The 17,108-nt window shown below is 43.1% G+C and overlaps 1 protein-coding gene across 14 annotated transcripts in view; it reads left to right on the top strand.

The window, feature by feature from the left end:
- Positions 1–17,108, top strand: part of TMEM164 (transmembrane protein 164) — a 201,627-nt gene that overhangs the window by 158,844 nt on the left and 25,675 nt on the right. For 12 of the 14 annotated variants that reach the window (XM_088794795.1, XM_074323807.2, XM_074323800.2 and 9 more), the window contains one exon: positions 10,850–10,928. The exons of the other annotated variants lie outside the window; for them this stretch is intronic. In XM_088794795.1, the coding sequence (XP_088650921.1) occupies positions 10,850–10,928 (79 nt within the window). The remainder of the gene's footprint in view (positions 1–10,849; positions 10,929–17,108) is intronic. 14 annotated transcript variants of the gene reach the window in all.

Genomic DNA, 17,108 nt, shown 5'->3' on the forward strand with positions numbered 1-17,108 from the left:
GGTTCCAGAGGATAGAGTGGAAGGGTTTCAGGAATTGGGGAGCAGTAGAAGATGGGGTCAGATTAGGGGATGTACAGAGCCATGCGGGGATTAGGGTTCAGGTGTTGCGCAGTGTCCAGGGAGGCTTGGGCTTCTTACAGTGATTGAAGTAACCAGGGATGTAGGGCACAATGGGATTGGTGGCCTGTGGCAGTGTGGTGGTGTGGCTGTCGGGGCTGTGGGCTGGAGGAAGGAGGTCAGGATATTGCCATGGACAGAGTCCATGCATCCATTGTTTCAGGCAGTCTGACTCCAGAGTCCTGGAGAGCTTTACCACTCTGCTCTAAAGAAGAAGTTGACTTGGATGTGAGAAGAAAGTTAATGACCTGTGCAGCTTAAAATGTTTTAATTGCTTTTGACTATCAATTGCATCGATATCGGACTTTCTGTCTCAAACCTTGGGAATCCTCCAGTTCAAAAGGAACTGGTATATGTACATTAGAGTGGAGCTTCAGATGTGAGTTCTGTAGGGTAGAAATGAATTATCCAAGTGGAACTTATTCTGAGGGAAGTGTGACATTTTACAGATAATGTTTGCAAAATGGGGGAAAGAAAGTGGGGAGGCTCTATGAGAAAGTTCCTGGGACTTGGCACAGATTCAGTGCTCAGTAAAGAAAACTGCCTTTTGTCTTCTCTGTTGCCAAATGCCCTTTACCCCCATCTGAGCCCTGCAGTTGCTTCTTTTGATGCTATTTAACATCTCTGTGCCTCAGTTTTCTTATCTGTCAAATGGGGGTGATCATAGTTCCTGCTTCACAGGAATCTTGTAATAATGAAACGAGATAACACAGGTGAAAGTATTTAACACAGTGCATGGTACATAAGTACTTAATAAATATGTTTTATTAAATGACCAGTGGGACGTTCTTGCTCCCATTCAGCTCCCTTCTTCCTGCCACTTGTGTGTTGTTTCTCATGTTGCCCTCCTCTTTCATCTCCTTTCTTTCCTCTCCCTATTTTCCTACACTTCCTCCTTTGCCTATAGCCTTTCTCCTCCCTGGCTCTGGCTGCCAGTGGTACCCACACCCAAATTTGACATGCTTTGTGGCCTTCCAAGGTAACGGACTGTTGGAACAGGGGGTGAGGCAGCCCTCAGAGGAAGGACGTGACTAATGGGAGCAGTCTTCTGACTGCCTCAACTGAGATCTGTGCCTGAGGTGTCTACACAACCTCAGTGGGCTGGTGACAGGAGCCTCAGGAGCTGGGATGCCTGTATTGCAGCCCAGGCTGGGCCACTGTGTGATGTGGGGCCCAGGGCCACAATGGGGCAGAACAGGCTATGAAGGGGAGGGTCATGTCAATAGGGAGGGGCTAGGTGCAGTCCCCATGTGAAGGGAGAGTGAGAACAAGCACTAATTTTGCTGCTGCTGACTTACCACCATTACTGCTTCCGTTGATGGTAACAACTCCTCTCCACTGCGTATCTCCTTGGTGTCAGACTTTTTTATGGGTGGGGGGTGGGGGGGTGGAGGGAGTGGCAGAGGATAGCAGAGTGTACCTGCTCAGTCTGCAGACTCTAGAACCAGACTGCCTGGATTTGAATCCTAACTCTGTTCACCAAATGAGTGTTGTGCCTTCAGAGAAGTTAGTATTTGACCTTTTTGTGCCTCATTTTCTCATCTCTAAATGGAGATAATTAGAACAGTACAGTAAATCCTCACTTTTTTTTTTTTTTTAATTAAATTTATTGGGGTGACAATTGTTAGTAAAATTACATAGATTTCAGGTGTACAATTCTGTATTACATCATCTATAAATCCCATTGTATGTTCATCACCCAGAGTCAGTTCTTCCATCACCATATATTCGATCCCCCTTACCCTCACCTCCCCCCCCACCACCCTTACCCTCTGGCAACCACTAAACTATTGTCCGTGTCTATGAGTTTCTGTTTCTCATTTGTTTGTCTTGTTCTTTTGTTGTTTTTGGTTTATATACCACATATCAGTGAAATCACATGGTTCTCTGCTTTTTCTGTCTGACTTGTTTCGCTCAGCATTACTCTCTCAAGATCCATCCATGTTGTCACAAATGTTCCTATATCATCTTTTCTCACTGCCGAATAGTATTCCATTGTGTATATGTACCACAACTTCTTTATCCATTCATCTATCGAAGGACATTTTGGTTGTTTCCATGTCTTGGCCACCGTAAACAAAGCTGCAATGAACATTGGAGCACACGTGTCTTTATCTCTAAATGTTTTCAGATTTTTTGGGTAGATACCCAGGAGAGGGATTGCTGGGTCATACGGCAATTCTATTCGTAATTCTTTGAGGAACCTCCACACTGCCTTCCATAACGGCTGCACCAGTCTGCATTCCCACCAACAGTGTATGAGGGTTCCTTTTTCTCCACAACCTCTCCAACATTTGTTACTATTTGTCTTATTGATGATAGCCATTCTGACTGGGGTGAGGTGATATCTCATTGTGGTTTTGATTTGCATTTCTCTGATGATTAGTGATGTTGAGCATTTTTTCATATGTTTATTTGCCATTTGTATGTCTTCTTTGGAGAAATGTCTCTTCAAGTCCTCTGCCCATTTTTCAATTGGGTTGTTTGTTTTTTTGTTGTTGAGTTGCAAGTGTTCCTTGTATATTCTGGATACTAGCCCCTTATCGGAGGCTCTGTTAGCAAAAATCTTCTCCCATTCAGTTGGTGGCCTCTTTATTTTGTCAATGGTTTCTTTTGCTGTGCAGAAGCTTTTAAGTTTCATATAGTCCCATTCGTTTATTTTAGCTTTTACTTCCATTGCCTTTGGAGTCAAGTTCATAAAATGCTCTTTGAACCCAAGGTCCATAAGTTTAGTACCTATGTTTTCTTCTATGCAGTTTATTGTGTCAGGTCTTATGCTTAAGTCTTTGATCCATTTTGAATTAACTTTGGTACATGGTGACAAATAGCAGTCCAGTTTCATTCTTTTGCACGTGGCTATCCAATTCTCCCAGCACCATTTATTGAAGAGGCTGTCTTTGCTCCATTGTATGTTTTTAGCTTCTTTGTCAAAAATTATCTGTCCATATTTATGTGGTTTTATTTCTGGGTTCTCAATTCTATTCCATTGGTCTATGTGTCTGTTTTTCTGCCAATACCATGCTGTTTTGATTATTGTGGCCCTGTAGTACAGGCCAAAGTCAGGAAGTGTGATACCTCCATTATAGTTCTTTTTTCTTAAGATTGCTTTGGCTATTCGGGGTCTTTTGTGGTTCCAAACAAATCTGATGATTTTTTGTTCTATTTCTTTAAAATATGCCATTGGGATTTTGATGGGGATTGCATTGAATCTGTATATTGCTTTGGGTAATATGGCCATTTTAACTATGTTGATTCTTCCAATCCATGAGCACGGAATGTCTTTCCATTTCTTTGTGTCTTCTTCAATTTCTTTCAAAAATGTCTTATAGTTTTCAGCATATAAGTTTTTCACATCCTTGGTTAAGTTTATTCCTAGGTATTTTATTCTTTTTGCTGCAATTGCAAAAGGAATTGTTTTTTGTATTTCTTTTTCTGAGATTTCATTGTTAGCATATAGGAAGGCAATGGACTTTTGTGCGTTGATTTTGTAGCCGGCAACTTTACTGCATTCGTTGATTGTTTCTAGTAGCTTTTTGGTGGAGTCTTTAGGGTTTTCTATATATAGCATCATGTCATCTGCAAAGAGTGATAATTTAACTTCTTCATTCCCAATTTGGATGCCTTTTATTTCTTTCTCTTGCCTGATTGCTCTGGCAAGGACTTCCAACACTATGTTGAAAAGCAGAGGTGATAGGGGACATCCCTGTCGTGTTCCTGAACGTAGAGCAAAGGGCTTCAGCTTTTCTCCATTAATTATGAGATTAGCAGAGGGCTTGTCATATATGGCCTTTATTATGTTAAGGTATTTTCCTTCTATACCCATTTTATTAAGTGTTTTAATCATAAATGGATGTTGTATCTTGTCAAATGCTTTTTCTGCATCAATTGATATAATCATATGATTTTTGTCCTTTATTTTGTTTATGTGATGTATCACATTGATGGATTTTCGTATGTTGAACCATCCTTGTGCCCCGGGGATGAACCCCACTTGGTCGTGATGAATAATCTTTTTAATGCATTGTTGTATTCGATTTGCTAGAATTTTATTTAGGATTTTTGCATCGGTATTCATTAGAGATATTGGTCTGTAGTTTTCTTTTTTTGTGCTGTCCTTACCAGGTTTTGGTATCAGGGTAATGTTGGCCTCATAAAATGAGTTAGGGAGTACTGTCTCTTCTTCAATTTTTTGGAAGAGTTTGTGCAGAATTGGTATTAGATCCTCTTTGAAGGTTTGGTAGAATTCACTAGTGAAGCCATCTGGTCCCGGACTTTTGCTTTTGGGAAGGTTTTGGATGACTGATTCAATTTCGTTACTGGTGATCGGTCTGTTTAGATTTTCCAGTTCTTCATGGTTCAGCCTTGGAAGGCTATATGTTTCTAAGAACTTGTCCATTTCTTCTAGGTTGTTGAATTTGGTGGCATATAGTCCTTCATAGTATTCTTGGATGATCCTTTGTATTTCTGTGGTGTCCGTGATAACTTCCCCTTTTACGTTTCTGATTTTGTTAATCAGTGTCTTCTCTCTTTTTATCTTAGTAAGTCTAGCCAGGGGTTTGTCAATTTTGTTAATCTTTTCAAAGAACCAGCTCTTTGTCACATTAATTTTTTCTATTGTCTTTTTGTTCTCTATTTCATTTATTTCTGCTTTAATTTTTATTATTTCCTTTCTTCTGCTGACCTTGGGTTTTACTTGTTCTTCTTTTTCTAGTTCTTTAAGGTGTAACATGAGGTTATTTATTTGGGAGTTTTCTTGTTTCTTGAGATAGGCCTGTAATGAGATAAATTTCCCTCTTAAAACTGCTTTCGCTGCATCCCAGAAATTTTGGTAGGATGTATTTTCATTGTCATTTGTTTCTATGTATCTTTTGATCTCTCCTCTAATTTCTTCTTTGACCCAGTCCTTCTTTAAAAGTATGTTGTTTAATCTCCATGTATTTGTGTTTTTTCCCGCTTTCTTTTTACAGTTGATATCCAATTTCAAAGCCTTGTGATCAGAGAATATGCATGGTATGATTTCAATCTTCTTAAATTTGTTGAGACTGATTTTATGTCCCAATATATGGTCTATCCTTGACAACGTTCCGTGTACACTAGAAAAGAATGTATAGTCTGATGTTTTAGGATGAAGTGCTCTATAAATGTCAATTATGTCCATTTCATCTAATGTGTCATTTAGGGCTACTATTTCGTTATTTATTTTCTGTTTGGATGATCTATCCATAGCTGTCAATGATGTATTTAAGTCCCCTAGTATAATTGTGTTTTGGTCAATTTCTCCCTTTAGTTCTGTTAGTAGTTGCTTGGTGTATTTCGGTGCTCCCTGATTGGGGGCATAAATATTGATGACTGTTATGTCTTCTTGTTGTACAGTCCCCTTCACCATTATGAAATGTCCATCTTTATCTCTTGTTATCTTTTCACCTTGAAGTCTGTTTCATCTGATATCATTATGGCTACACCTGATTTTCTCTGGGTACCATTTGCTTGGAGTGTCAATTTCCACCCTTTCACTTTGAGTCTATGTTTGTCCTTGTAGCTGAGATGTGTCTCTTGGAGACAGCATATGGTTGGGTTTAGTTTTTTGATCCAATCTGCTACTCTGTGCCTTTTTATTGGTGAGTTCAGTCCATTTACATTTAGGGTGATTATTGATATGTGAGGATTTCCTGTCATTCTATCTTTAGTTTTCTGGTAAGGCTGTGTCTCCATTGTTTCTTTGCCTTTTTGTTGTTGTCTATTATTTCTGTGTGGTGGTATTCTATGATGTTTCCCTCTGTTTCTTCTCTTATTTCAGTATATATTTCTGTTCTGGATTTTTTTTGAGTGGTTACCCTTAAGTTTATGTAAAAGAAAGTTTGATATTTAGAGTATTCCATTATCTTCAGCACGCTTACTCTCTCCATTCCCATATTCCGGTTCAGGCCTTTACTCTCCCCCTTTTTGAGTTTTGGTTGCCACAAATTGTCCCTGTTGATGGTGGTCGAATAGCCTCCTTTAGTATTTCTTGTAGTGCTGGTCGTGTATTAGAAAATTCCCTCAGCTTCTGTATGTCTGGAAAGGTCTTTATTCCTCCTTCATATCTAAAGGATATCTTTGCTGGATATATTCTTCTTGGCTTATGATTTCTCTCTTTCAATAGTTTGAATATTTGGTTGCACTCCCTCCTGGCTTGTAGAGTTTCTGCTGAAAAATCTGATGATAATCTAATGGGCTTTCCTTTGTAAGTTACCGTCTTCTTTTCCCTGGCTGCCTTGAGGATTCTTTCTTTGTCGTTGATTTTAGACAGCTTCAATACAATGTGCCTTGGAGAAGGCCTGTTGGGATTGAGGTAACTAGGTGTTCTATTTGCTTCTTGGATTCGAGGGTCCAGTTCTGTCCACAAATTTGGGAAGTTCTCATCGACAATTTGTTTGAATATATTCTCTGTTCCCTTCTCTCTTTCTTCTCCTTCTGGTATGCCCATTATTCTTATATTGCTCTTTCTGATGGAGTCAGAAAGTTCTTGTAGAGTTCTTTCATTTCTTTTAAGTCTCAAGTCTCTTTCTTCTTCTCTCTGTGTCATTTCCAGATTTCTATCTTCGATGTCACTGACTCTTTCCTCCATCTGGTCAACTCTACTACCTAAGCTGGTTATTTCATTCTTAATTTCTTCTATTGAGTTCTTAATCTCCAGAAATTCTATTTGGTTCTTTTTTAAGATTTCAATCTCTTTCGTAAAATGCTCATGCTGTTCTTTGATTGAGTTTCTGAGTTCCTTTAACTGCCTATCTGTGTTTTCTTGTATCTCGTTGAGTTTTTTCAGAACTGCAATCTTGAATTCTCTGTCATTTAAGTCACATATTTCTGTATCTTTAAGTGCCTTCTCTGGAGATTTTTCACTTTCTTTCTGAGTTATCTTGTTGCCTTGGTTATTCATGGCGATTACTGGTTTACTATTTCTCTTCCTAGACATCTACAGGAGTGACTTCTGCAACAGGTTGATAGAAAGCGGTCTTTCTTTTGTTTGCCAGTACTTGTTGGTAGAATGTTTTATTATTTCTCCAACTGCAACTTATTTTCCTTCTCCCACACAGTAGTGCTATGTTTTCTCTGCACTATTCCAGCTTCTCACACACTGGGGGGATTCCCTGGGAGACGGGCTTCTCCTCTGTTAATAGTTCGTCTAGGTCACAGGGCGCAGTGTCCCGGTGGGTATGCGGAGAGCTTTTGATGTTCCAAAGCTCTTCCAGCTCCTGATTCAGAGCCCGTATGTTTCAGCAGTTCTGTTTACTCCTGCAGGGATCCGCCCAGATAGGTGGGGTCAGAGGCGGGGTGAGTTGTGAGAGGTGGCCCAGAGCAATGGCGCGACCACCACCACAGCCGGTCCTGCTTCCACAGCTCTCTCCCCTTTGCTGGAACTAGTTGGGCTGTGAAATTGTGTTTGCAGTCCACAGTTCTCAAAACAGCAAATTTTCTGTTGTTTTGATCTGACACTGCTACTGTTTCGCTTTTAGCACCGGGCAGGTGGGGGCAGGGCGAGCTCTGGGAGGGGAGGGAGGGGGCGGCTAGTCTCAGTGCCTAAGGCTCCGTTCTCTGCTCGGCAGTGCGGGCTTAAACCACCGTTTTCAGCCTTTTTCCCTCAGTCTTTTCTCCGAGGTCTCTGCCGTGAGCGTTGGGTTCAGCCGTGTTATATGCTGTCCCCTCAGCCCTGTGGAGCCCTGGCGGAGCCCTAGCAGTCTGATCTCCCGCAGCTGCGGTAGCTCCGGGAAACAGCGAGCTTGGCGCACTGAGCGAGGTCTGCGTCCTGCGCCCGCGCGTCTCCGTCTCCGCGTACTTCTCCCTTTCCTCCTCCCTCCACTCGCGCAAATCTCCCACCTGTAGGTGATTTCAGTCGGTAGTGGGCCTCTTCGTGTTGCCTGTGTGCTGTGCAGGGAGTCCTTTGTGGAGTTTTTGTTGTTCGATTCGTTGTAAATTCCAGGGGAGCTTTACAGAGGCTCACCTCACGCCGCCATTTTTCCGGAAGAAATCCTCACTTAACGTAAACCCTTCCCCTGGATAGATTCTGTTACTGTAAGCAAAATGATGTCTAAGGAAACCAATTTTGCCATAAGCTAATGATATAAACAAGAATTAAGTTCCTACAGTATCTCATCAATGTTATAACAAAAGACACAATGTTTTTCGAGGACCTGCTATATAGTTGTTACAAGGATTGGGTGAAATCATAGTTAAGAAAGTGCTTATAATAGTTCCTGGCACATTATAAGTACTATATAAATGTTTATGTTATAAACATTAGACATCTTACAACAATCTTATAACAGCACAGTTATTTTCATTTTACTGGTGTGGAGAGGTTAAGTGACTTTCTGGAGGTCACAGGGTTGTTAAGTGGCAGAATCAAATCTAGAAACAGATTTGTCAGACTCCAAAGTCCTTGCTTGCAGCTGTGATGCTAAACTGCCTCCGTGGACATGCCAGTGGGGAGTTTGCCTTCTAGGGGGGCTGTCAGGGAGGGAGAAGCAAGTGCGCAATGTGAGTCCAGGGAAGTAAACAGTCTGAGAAGTCAGCAGAGGTACTACTTGAGGACCTGGCTGGGACCAGGGGCTGCAGGTCCTTGGCCTGGTTCTCTGCTCCCTTCTGTGGGAGGGAAGTCTGGGGTTCCCTTAGGTACCTGAAGATTTGGATTGTAGCCAGAGCACTGAACCTTCCTTGGTCCTTTTCTTCCTTGCCTGTTTTCCATGTAATCACAGTTAAGTCAGTTAACCCTTTTACACCTCATTTGTTTCCTCATCTGTCAAATGTGGATAATGACACTTTACCTGCCTACCTCATGGGATTTTTTTAAAGGATTGAGTCAATCATGGATCTGAAAACATTAGAAAAAGCATGAAGCAACACCCAAATTTAAGATAGTAGAGTGATCCCAGACCACATTACTGAGAGGGTGCAGTATGGGCCTCTCAGGCCTCTATAGTACCTCTTGCTGGTGATGCCCATTGGTAGACCTCACGACCTTTTTGAGCTTTTCCAGCATGGTCTGCAGAGATGCTTGGAATCTCATGTCTTTTTCTGGGATTTTGCATTCCTCTCTGTGGGCATAAAATAATAGTCAAGCATCATCTGTATCCATGGGAAATTTCCTTTCTGCATGGGTTTTTATTTTCAAGAGCCAGAGCCAGTGTCTGTCCAGGGTCCACAGTTACCTCAGCTCTCATTCCAAGAACTCTGCCATCTTTGGTTTCAGCTCTTGGCACAAGAGCTCCTTGGCCTGAGAGCCCGTAACTGCCCCTTCTTATTAGCATAGACTTGCTTCTGTGCATGCTCCGTAGGGAACAGGGAGGGAGCTGACCCTTCCCCTGGGTGTCCTCGTTTCTGGGCTTCACGCGCGCGCGCGCGCGTGTGTGTGTGTGTGTGTGTGTTGAGGGCTATGTAAGCCTAGAGGCCAGGCTTCTTGCCAGCTGCTGAAGTTCTTTCCTGGAATTGAGTTGGCCACCCAGCCATTTCCATTCTCTGCCCATTGCCAAGCTTTACAGCACGGTCCCTATGCCAGTTTCAAACTGCACTCTGCTTTGGTAATCCAGAGCTTCCATTTTGAGAGAAAGAGATGGGAAGCAGGAGTGAATGAGTGGGTGTGTTGAATGGAGGGAGGGTGGGGACTTTTTTTTTGGCAAGCCATGCCAGAATATATTGGCCCAGTTGTTTAGTCTTTACCCAAAAGTAGGGCTAACTCTGGACTGACCCCAAATATCCAATGAGGAAACTCTTTATTCTTGGATCTAGACCATATCAGATTAGCAATCTTTTTTTATTATTATTTTATTGGGGAATATTGGAGACCAGTGTGTTTCTCCAGGGCCCATCAGCTCCAAGTCATTTTACTTCAATCTAGTTGTAGACGGCGCAGCTCAGCTCCAAGTCCAGTTGCTGTTTTCAATCTTAGTTGCAGGGAGGGAGCGCAGCCCACCATCCCATGCGGGAACTGAACCGGCAACCTTGTTGCTGAGAGCTCCTGCTCTAACCAACTGAGCCATCTGGCCGCCCCTCCGGAAGCTCAGAGGCAGCTCATTGTCTTCAATCTACTTGTGGAGGGCACAGCTCACTGGCCCGTGTGGGAATCGAACCAGCAACCCTGTTGTTCAGAGCTCATGCTGTAACCAAGTGAGCCATCCAGCCGCCCAGTCATTTTTTTTCCATCTGGAAAATGGGAATAATAAATCCTACCACATATGTTCTTCATGACAAATGATAAATGAGCTTTTGAATAGTTCACCACCTACTCCACAGGAACAGGAAGTGACAAAGGTTGTGTTTCTTCGAGTATATGCTGCAGAATATTGAGTATTATTTTTAAAAGGATACTGGCGCATTAAGTTTGGGAAACACTGGATAAACCATGTGAAGCAGGTTTTGAGTTGTAGAGACCACCCAGGCCCTTCATGTACCACTAATATACATGGTGAATCTTGAAGATAATATATTTTATTCAACATTTCTTACATTTTTAACCAATTTCTTAGTGGAACATTTCTGAAGTATCATGTCTGAAAAATACACTTTGGAAGATGCTGGCCTAGGTCATAAGTATATTCATTTCACTTTTTTTTGGTCTGATTGTGAAGGGAGGTGAACTAGTGAAATGCCTGGGGTTGCTAAGATGTGGGTTGTGAAGAGCAAGGGCATTCAAGTTCAGAATCTGTTGACATGAGTGCTTCCTGGTCTAAAACACATTTCCCTCCTGTCCTTATAGCTCCCCTTTGAATTGGAGATTTACTACATTCAACATGTTATGCTCTACGTGGTGCCCATCTACCTGCTTTGGAAAGGAGGTAAGGCCAGTGAACTACACCCCTGTGCCACCCCTTCACCTAGCCACTCTCTTCTGTTTTGGGAAGTCACGACCTCTTGGGTGCTTATCAGGATCTTGAGCTGCTGCCTGGCTGGGTTTCTGCTGCCTGCTTTACGCCAGACACCAGGCAGTGAGAAATGGGCGTGGACAGGGCCTGCAAAGAGTCTAGGGGCTTTTCAGAACCAGCCTTCGTGGGTGAGCTTGGTGCCTCTGACTGCCTGTCCCAGGGCCTAGGCCTTGGGCTCTCCGTCTGGGGTAGTTTGGGTTTGCATGGGACCTCCTACACACACTCTGTCACTCACTTGTGCTTGTGCCTTCCATTTGCCTTAGTATGCAGTACAGGGCAGAAGGAGAGAAGGAAGCACTCAGCCCTCTCAGGAGAAGGACCTTGTGCTCTTACTTATATTCATCTTCTGAGAACCAGAGAAGATACTGAACGGGGCAAGAAATCCAGGGACTGTGAGGTTGAGGGATTGAGGGAAGAGGCAGGTGAAAGAGCAGCAATCTCCATGTAAAATAAGCCACTGAAAACCTTCCTTTGGTCATGAGGAAGAGACCAGGAACCTGGTAGAAACAGCCTAGAAAGGAAGTTGATTTATGACCTCACAATGCCCCTTACATGATCCATCCCCTCCCTCTGCTGTGTAGTAGACAAAAGGGAAGGGCAGTTCCTATCCTTCTAGACTAAGTGTGAAAGCAGCTCCTGCTCAGTTTTCTGACCTTCCTGAAAGTCCTATACCTGAAAGACACCCTTTTCTAGTCTTAGCCACTAGCCTCTCTATCTTGGTTGCTGAGACTTTTCTGGGAGACCAACCCTCCTTACCTTATCCCAAGCAGCAAGGGTTTCATTTCTATCACATTAAAAATGACATGAGGTGACATGGACCCTTGAGCCCACTGGAAGATGGTTTGAAAATGTGTTTCTTCTAACTCAGGAATTCTGGCAGACTTTAAGAGCTTCTGGTATGTGATACCCTCAAGGACTAGTCAACCCAGGGACATGTTGGAGAATGGGCACTATGGCATCTACTACCAGTGGAGGGATTTGTCCCCTGTCCCTGACTTCTATCAATTAGGACTCTTAGGAGTTGTCCAAATATTCTTTGAGACTGTTTTTACCCTGTGCAGCCACTTGGGGTCTCATACTGTCAAAGAGAACATAAACACACTATTTTCTCCTCTGAGCTTTAAGGGAAGTCTGAAGCTCCAGTAGCCAGGAGACCTGTGCCATTTCTCTTGTCTGTCCCCTGTGGCACAGCAAATAGCTTCCTAATAATGTTTAAGCCTCAGAGAGAGACTCATTCTGAAGGGAGCCAGGCAGGTAGCTGTGCCAGGGCTCAGACCCCCAGCACTCATAGTTGCTGGTTGCTGTGGTGTTCAGTGCGAGTTCTGGCCAAATGCGCATCGCTATTCGTTAAACCTATTAGTGCTCTGATGTGCCCGTAACAATCTGTCAGGTAGCTGAGCCTAGAGTAGTCTGCCATGGAAAATACCAGGTAGCTATGCCCTGCTCCACCCTCCACAACAAACCAACCAACCATAATCTGGGAAGCTGTACCTTCTAGAAGTGGTAGGTTCCATTGTGGCCTCCTACTGGATCTATTGCTGTACTGTTTGGGGGACTGAACTGAGGAAGTAGTGATTCCAAGTCTTAATTCCAATTTATTTCCTACTCTTAGTGATTCTCTCTCCTCTCCTCTGGTGCCTGACCCTGAAAAGAGGCTGTAGTAATAGTAACAACAGTAATACCAACCACAGTAAATATCAGTGCTTACTTACTTTTTATTGACTGTTTCCTGTGTGTGAGATACTGTGCTAGGCATGTTTTGTGTATTTTCTCATCACAACTCACCTGATGAAAAGTCTTCCTTCTACAGAGGAGAAAATCCAGGCTCAGAAATATTAGATACCTCACCCACAGCCTGGATCCAAAGCCTGGTTTAGATTCCCTCCCAAACTAGCGCTCTTTCCCATATATCATCTTGTCCTATAATACAGTTGTCTGTCTCCTAATGACATCAGGCTGCGAGTCTCACCTCCATCTGCCCCTATTCAGCTATTCACTCAACAAGTATTTGTTGAACACTTACAATGTGCGCAGCATTTGCACTAGGGAATCAGAGATGAACCAGTCAGGGAGTCCCCATCTATGAGGGAAGATAGTCAATTGCAATAAAGCATGGTAAGTGCAACAGAGGGCACTGTGGGATCATAATATGATTTCCAAAGCCTAGTTCACCTTCCCTTCTTCTCCATTTCTGGGCTCCTGTGTGGTCTCAGCGTCCTTTCTAGCTCTTTGCTGCTCTCTGCTGTCCACTTGGGGAAAATTATGAGCATTCAGAGAATAATCTGGATTTCCTCAGGCTGGTTTCACTTCCGGACTGAGCCTTGGCCCTAGGATTACAGAGGGGTAATGGATCTGGAATGGACAGTGGGAAGATTATTCCCTGTAAACAAAAAAAGCTGAGGATTTGGGCCTTCTCTTCCCTGGCAGTCTCTTGTAATTTTCCAAGAATAACTGACTCAGGGTTTTTACCCAAGGCAAGATAGCTCTCATATAGATATCTCCTGTGCCCAGAAACTCTGTTTTCCTACAAGGCACACTCCTGCTTCTCTGCGGTTTGGAGGTAGCTGGGTGGTGCTTACTGGGAGCCCCATTGCCCCCTTGGTCCTGCAGTCCTTTGGCACCACCATCTCTGTCCACACTGCTCTTTTCTTCTTCCAGCCTTGCTCTTTATTTCTGTTTCTTTTCCTCCCAACTCTTTGCCTTTGGACATCTGAAACTATATTTATATAACCCCCCTAGCCCCACCAGCTCTTCACAGAGCACAAAGTCCTATCTCTTGCCTGAAGTTCCCTCTAGTGGAGGCTGATCTTTCTGCTTGGCCCCACGTGACTGTGGTACACTTTATGTAGCACTGTGAGGCCACACAGTGTTTCAACCTCTTCACACACTGTCTCTTCCCGACCATTATTTCTTCTCTACCTTATGTGAAAATGCTTCTCCTTTTACCATTCTCGCGACCTCTTTTTTTGATAGCCACCACTACTTAACCTCTTGGTCACTTGCCCCACATTCCTAGATGTCGTTGGCCCATGGGCTCTCAGATTTCCCAGTACAACTCCAGCCAGCATCCTGAGAGACTTCCAGGGAGGAATGCTCATTCCACATCCAGCTTCTCAATGTTTGGGTTTCTTAATTCAGTGACTTCTGTATCCCCTTCTCTTTAGCCACTGGACCTTCCCTTATCCCTATCCTTTACTTCTTCCTCTAAAACTCCTCTATCTGAGATCATAAGCCTCTATGTCCCTTTCTTTGACCTAAACCTCCACTCCTTTCAGCTCCCTCCTTTCCCAAATTAGCTTATATTACTCTGACCAATTACTGGAATTTTTCTTTCACCAGCTCCTGAAAGTGTCTCACTCCCTTGTCCCTTCACTGGGATCAGTGTCTAATCCCAGAGCCCAGTCTTGGCTTATTGGAGAAAATCTCTCAAGTCATTCAGGTTTAGGCCACTAAAACTTACTGGTCTCTGTTATAATAGTTCTCTTAACATCATCGCTCAGTTATTTTCTGTTTGTGATCAGCTCTTCCCTGCATTGCCCTCAGAAATCATGTGCTAAACCTCTACCATCCTCCTGAAACTTCCTGTCCTCTCCACTCTCAATAGGGGTTCCTCCAACAAATAACTGAGAAAATAGTTATTTGTGCGTGGGAATTCCCTCAAACACTTCTCTCTACTCTACAAGCTTCCTTGTCCATACCCATCCTTACTTTCCTCCCTCCCATCCTGGAGGAAGTGGTATTCCTCCTGAATGAGACCAGTCACACCTCAGTGTGGTTACTGCCCATCACTGCCACCACCTCTGGAACCTCATTCCATCAATTAGTCACTTGTTTACCTAGAATTTCAACCCTTTCTTTACTACTGGCTTTTAGCCAATAAGGATGCCGAAGCCTTCCAATTCTGAAAAAACTCTCTTCAGCCCCACAGAACTCTGTCTTTCATCTTTCCTTCACAGCTAAGCATCTTTTAAAGATAGTCCAAACAATAGTCTCTAAATTTCAGTTCTTTGGGCATGACAATTTTTACCTTATCCATTTAACCACTTGTATTATTATGTATATATGTCCTTAAATCTACTGATTTTTTTCCCTAAAATATGTCCCTTTAAAGAGGAACTTAATATTATCCAGAACATCCTGTATTTACTGCACTGGGTATCTATTTTAATATACTTTAAATACAGAACTATTAAAAACAAAATGTTTATCTGTTTACCACCTGAAATCAACTCATGAACAGGACACTTGTCTACATTTGATGAGCCTGTCTTCTCAATCACCTTTCATTCCTCAGAACATTGCCATCTGACACCTACCCTCTGCCCACCTCTTCATAGAAACAGCACTTCTAAAGATTGCCCACGACGTCTATATGACCAAATGTAACGACCGTCTCTCAGGCTTTATCCTGCTGGAACTCTCTGCTCTGTTGAACATTGCTGAGCATTCTGTTTTGGAATGCTCTGCTCTTAGGGCTTCCAAAATCTCCCCCTCTCCTAGCTCGCCTACCTCGCCAACCATGCCCTCCTACGTCTCCTTTAGGAGTTCTTTTTCGTGTCCTCTGAGATGTTCATTTCCCCAGAGTTCTGTTCTGGGCTCACCTCTCACTTGCTACTCCAGGCATGGTCTCATGAGTTTAAATAGTTTAAGCAGCAGTCTGTCCAGTGATGGCCACCACATCCCTATCTGCAACCAATACTTAGGAGACTCAGTTTCATATTGTTTACTCAACATCTCCACCTGAATGTCCCAAGAACACCTCACAATCAGCCTGTCCATGATGCTCTCATTATCTTTCCCATCAACTCTCCTTCTCTTCCTGTGGTTTTGGACAGATGGCATTCCCAGCTAGAACCTGGAAATCATCCCTACTGCCATATCTATTTCATGAATTCATCTAATATGTGTGTCTTCATCTGTTTGGGCTGCTATAACAAAATGTCACAGACTGGGTGACTTATGAATAACAGAAATCTATTGCTCACAGTTCTGGAGCCTGGGAAGTCCAGATTAAGATGCCAACATAGTTGCCTTCTGGTGAGGGCCCTCTTCCTGGTTCATAGGTGTCCCCTTCTCACTGTGTCCTCACATGGAAGGGGAGAGGGATTCCTCTGGAGCCTCTTTTATAAGGCAGTAATTCCATTCGTGAGGACTCCACCCTCATAACCTAAGTACCTCCCAAAAAGACCCACCTCCTAATACCATCATCTTTGGGGGTTAGGATTGCACCATATGAATTTAGGGAGACACAAACATTCAGACCATAGCAACATATTTACACTGACCTTTTTTCTGCCAGGCTCTGCACTGGCCACTGGGGTGCCCTGATGAGTGAAAATCAGACACCAACCCTTCCCTGAGAATTTATAATGTAGCTGGGGGAAGACATATATGAATCAAATAATCACACAAATGAATGTATATAGTTATAAGAGAGCTTAGAAAAACACAAACTGACCTAGTTTGGAGGTTTGGGGGAGAGTTCCCTGAGGAAGTGACATTTCAACTGAGAACTGAAGGATGAGTAGAATTTACTAGACCAGTGTAGGATGAAAGGATGTGAACCCTTATAGCAACAGCACAGCAGCAGGAGGGGGAGCCAGGCAGTGGGTGGGTGACACTGGGTATGAGGGACAGGCAGGAGTCAGATATGGAGGACTTTGTAGTTCATGGTCAGGGCTTTGGCCTTTATTGTAAGAGCTGTGGAAAGTCAGTGAAAGTTTTAAGAAGAGGGCATAACATCAGCTTATTTTTCATATTGATTCTTTTCTTATGTAATTCACTGATATACTTGTACAGATGCTCCTTGACTTACAAAGGGGTTACGTCCAGATAAACATCATCATAAGTTGAAAATGCCTTAAGTAAAAAATGCATGTAACATACTTAACCTTCTGAGCATCATAGCTTGTCCTATCGTACCTTAATCGTGCTGAGAACACTTACATTACCCTACAGTTGGGCAATGTCTTCCAGCACAATGAACACACTGTAGAGTATCAGTTGTTTACTCTCTTGATCATGTGGCTGGCTGGGAGCTGCAGCTCACTGCACTGTCCAACATCATGAGAGAGTATTGTCGCATATTACTAG

This window comes from Rhinolophus sinicus, chromosome 18 (assembly GCF_057876585.1).
Source record: "Rhinolophus sinicus isolate RSI-liver-muscle chromosome 18, RSI-T2T, whole genome shotgun sequence".
Classification (NCBI taxonomy): Eukaryota; Metazoa; Chordata; class Mammalia; order Chiroptera; family Rhinolophidae; genus Rhinolophus; species Rhinolophus sinicus.